Source organism: Suillus fuscotomentosus (genome assembly GCF_016647785.1).
Source record: "Suillus fuscotomentosus strain FC203 chromosome Unknown F5891scaffold_69, whole genome shotgun sequence".
NCBI classification, from domain to species: domain Eukaryota; kingdom Fungi; phylum Basidiomycota; class Agaricomycetes; order Boletales; family Suillaceae; genus Suillus; species Suillus fuscotomentosus.
In genome coordinates, this window is record NW_024539581.1 from 35,296 (window position 1) to 38,242 (window position 2,947).

The 2,947-nt window shown below is 41.0% G+C and overlaps 1 protein-coding gene across 1 annotated transcript; it reads right to left on the minus strand.

Annotated features, from left to right (window-relative positions):
* Positions 1-2,386: 2,386 nt before the first annotated feature.
* Positions 2,387-2,593, minus strand: F5891DRAFT_960537 (uncharacterized protein; the record flags this gene model as incomplete). Its single annotated transcript, XM_041375740.1, has 1 exon — positions 2,387-2,593. One exon carries the CDS (start codon positions 2,591-2,593, stop codon positions 2,387-2,389), a length of 207 nt encoding a protein of 68 aa, XP_041220770.1.
* Positions 2,594-2,947: the final 354 nt, after the last annotated feature.

Here is a 2,947-nt window from a genome sequence, read left to right on the forward strand (position 1 = left end):
TATGCCGTTTGGCACCCTGCACAAAGAATAAGTTAAGTTGGACGAAAAATTGAATGGAGAGTTCACTTACCTCACGGTCTGTGTCACCCATCTCCTTAGTTTGTTGATATGTTGATGGGGTGTCATCATCAGTACATGTATCCATGTCAGTTGCAGTACCTGCATCAGTTAGTACTTGGTTGGTGTCATCCCACTCAGGGTCTTCGGCAATTGCATCTTCAGATTCATCCTCAGTAAGTACCACTCGCTGTCCAGTAGCTTTGCATTTGCCCAAGACAGCATTGTTGGGGTCAACAAGCTTGGGGGCAGGGCGTGGAACACGAGCAGAGCGACGTGAGCCAGCAATCATGATGGCAGGGGGTGGCAAAGGTGTATGAGAAGTAGGGAGCGGAGTATCATCATCAGCATCGTGAAACCAGGTGATATCACCGGCGTCAAGAAGAGCACCATTGGCACCTACAGCGCTTTAGTTATTTGACATATTGAGGGGGAGAAAGTCAGGGAACTCACTGTGGTCCCAGTCTGTGTTCTTGCTTTATCGAGCTTCATGATCAGAGGTCTTCACAACACAAGTATTAGTAGTTGATCAAACATTATTGCATGAAAGATTTGCTTACAGTGTAGGTCGTCTCGTGACTCATTGAGGTCTTCTCTATTGGTCTTCTTGATTGAGTGTTAAATCAAATAGATGGATGCCGAGTTTATTTGCAAGGTTATTTAATGACGATGACCGATCTGTGTGAAGTGTGATGATGGCAACACTTATCGATGGTGGATATTGATGAAGTTGCTGAGTCATCATGCAAAAAATAAGTATGTGTTTGCACGCGTTTGAACACATTCAAAACAGTCCAAGGACTGCTGAATGTTGAACTGAACACCTGGTTCGGTTCTCCCCGGCCATCGAACATTGGACTGGACTGCGGTTCAGTCCACTAAAAATCTGATTTGAACCACAGTCCAGGACTGAACTTTTACATCACTAACCCATACAGGGTTTACCTGCAGGTAATACATATAAATATGAAGTTACACTGGAAGCATGAAAGACTTTTTCAGCATGAAAAATCTTGAAAAAATCCTAAAAAAGGTTTAAATAAATTTCATGATTCTGTTGCCTGCAAAATGCTGGTTAAAATCTGAACTTTCTATCTACTTTTGTTTGGTGCAAAAGGTTGATCTTAGTTAAATCTTAAGTCACTGTTCATCCACAATATTGTCTCAACACGTAGTTTAACCATTTGAACAATTTTTCTCTGGTACAAACCTAGACAAAACTTTGACTTTGTGCTATGATAGTGAATAAACTTTTGAATAACTTTTGTCAACATTTGTGCAACCATAAAAGTTGATGTTTTTATCACTCTTTTGTTAATGTATGCAGAAACTGTGCAATCACCACCTATACAGGCCTGCCAGTGTGCTTGTTTTGTACTTTTCCTCTGCTGTACATCTCCACACAGTAGTGGTCACTAATAAATATGTGTAGTACAGATGCAGCACATGGTTATTTATTTTATTATTGCTTCATCATCTCTCTCTTGATGTATTTGCCTTATAGGACATCTATCTGGCATTTTAAAGACCTTTTCAGAATCACACTCAACTTTCAAAGCCATGTGTGGAGTATTCTTGATGGTCCTCTACTCAGTCCATGGTTATTGTTTGGTCACTATTGTCATAATTCACACTTCATGCTGCATCTTTTGCCCAGCTCTCACATTTCTCTTGGACCAAGGTAAGTTTTGAAAAGGCTCAAACCATGAGATCTCTGGTTTTAATGGCAGCATGATTGAGCCTCGCCCATTTAGTGCTGATATGTGATGAGTGTGCTTGTACTTAGCGCTAGCTGTTCTGCTGCCAGTGAGTCCTCTCACAAATATATTTCCATGATCCTTCAAGTCCAAATGTTTTGAACTCCTGGATCATTCAACAGAATCTCCTGGAACTAAAAGCAACTCTGAACCTACTGGCTCAGTGTAGTGGTACATTGTTATCCAGCGATTTCGAGTGCTTTGAGCCAATGCAACTACATATGTGGAAGGGATTGCACAAATTGGAAAAATACTGTAACCCTCTGTGTCTAAGTGACAGAATGTTGTCCATCAAATATTGTATTCAAATAGTCTCCCATGTTCACTGGTACACCAGCGTGTCCATCTCTTCTTTTGAATAGCTTGGTGAATATGCTTCTCCAAGCGACTTGTGAGCAAAATGTGAATCACAGAAAGTTCAGGATCATGAAGAGCTTCTACAAGGAGGTGGATCAGATCAGTGACTGTTACAGGCTGGCATTTATCAAGGGCATTGACAACGAACACCGAAGGTGGATACTCCCACAGCTTGAATTGCAGGTGTCAGAGAGGCTGGCAAAATAAGGCCTCATCTAATCATGAAGAGACTTACTGGAGTCTAGAACCTGTGGATTGTTGTGGATAGCTCTATTCATGTCCTTCTGGATGCTGGGAAAATTGCCCATGAGCTGGTAGGCAAGGGTCACAAAGAAATATTTGGTTGTGCTACATTTTGTGTGCTTGTGCGAGAAAAAGAATGTCCCTGCAAGCCTTGTTTCAATTTTCATCTCCTCTGTCATTTTCAGACCTCAGCCACAGTGAATGCCAAGGTCCATCAAATATTGTATTCAGATACCATACCTCACAGTCTCCCATGATCACTGGTACACCAGCAAAGTGGAGGAGACAAAAAAATACAAGCAAACTTGCGCAGTGCAGATGAAACACCTATTGAGGTGGAGCACATGATGGGATTATTTTAGATAGGTTATCTCTGACTCTCTGGCAGCTCCCTGTTAAATCATACATATAAAATACCAATAAGCTTTAACTGATGTTCTGACACAAAATTCTCTTCTGAAAGCATTTTAAATCCCAACAAACTTTTGATTCACAGTAAGATTAATATATGTAACTGCAACAAAGTTAATGCA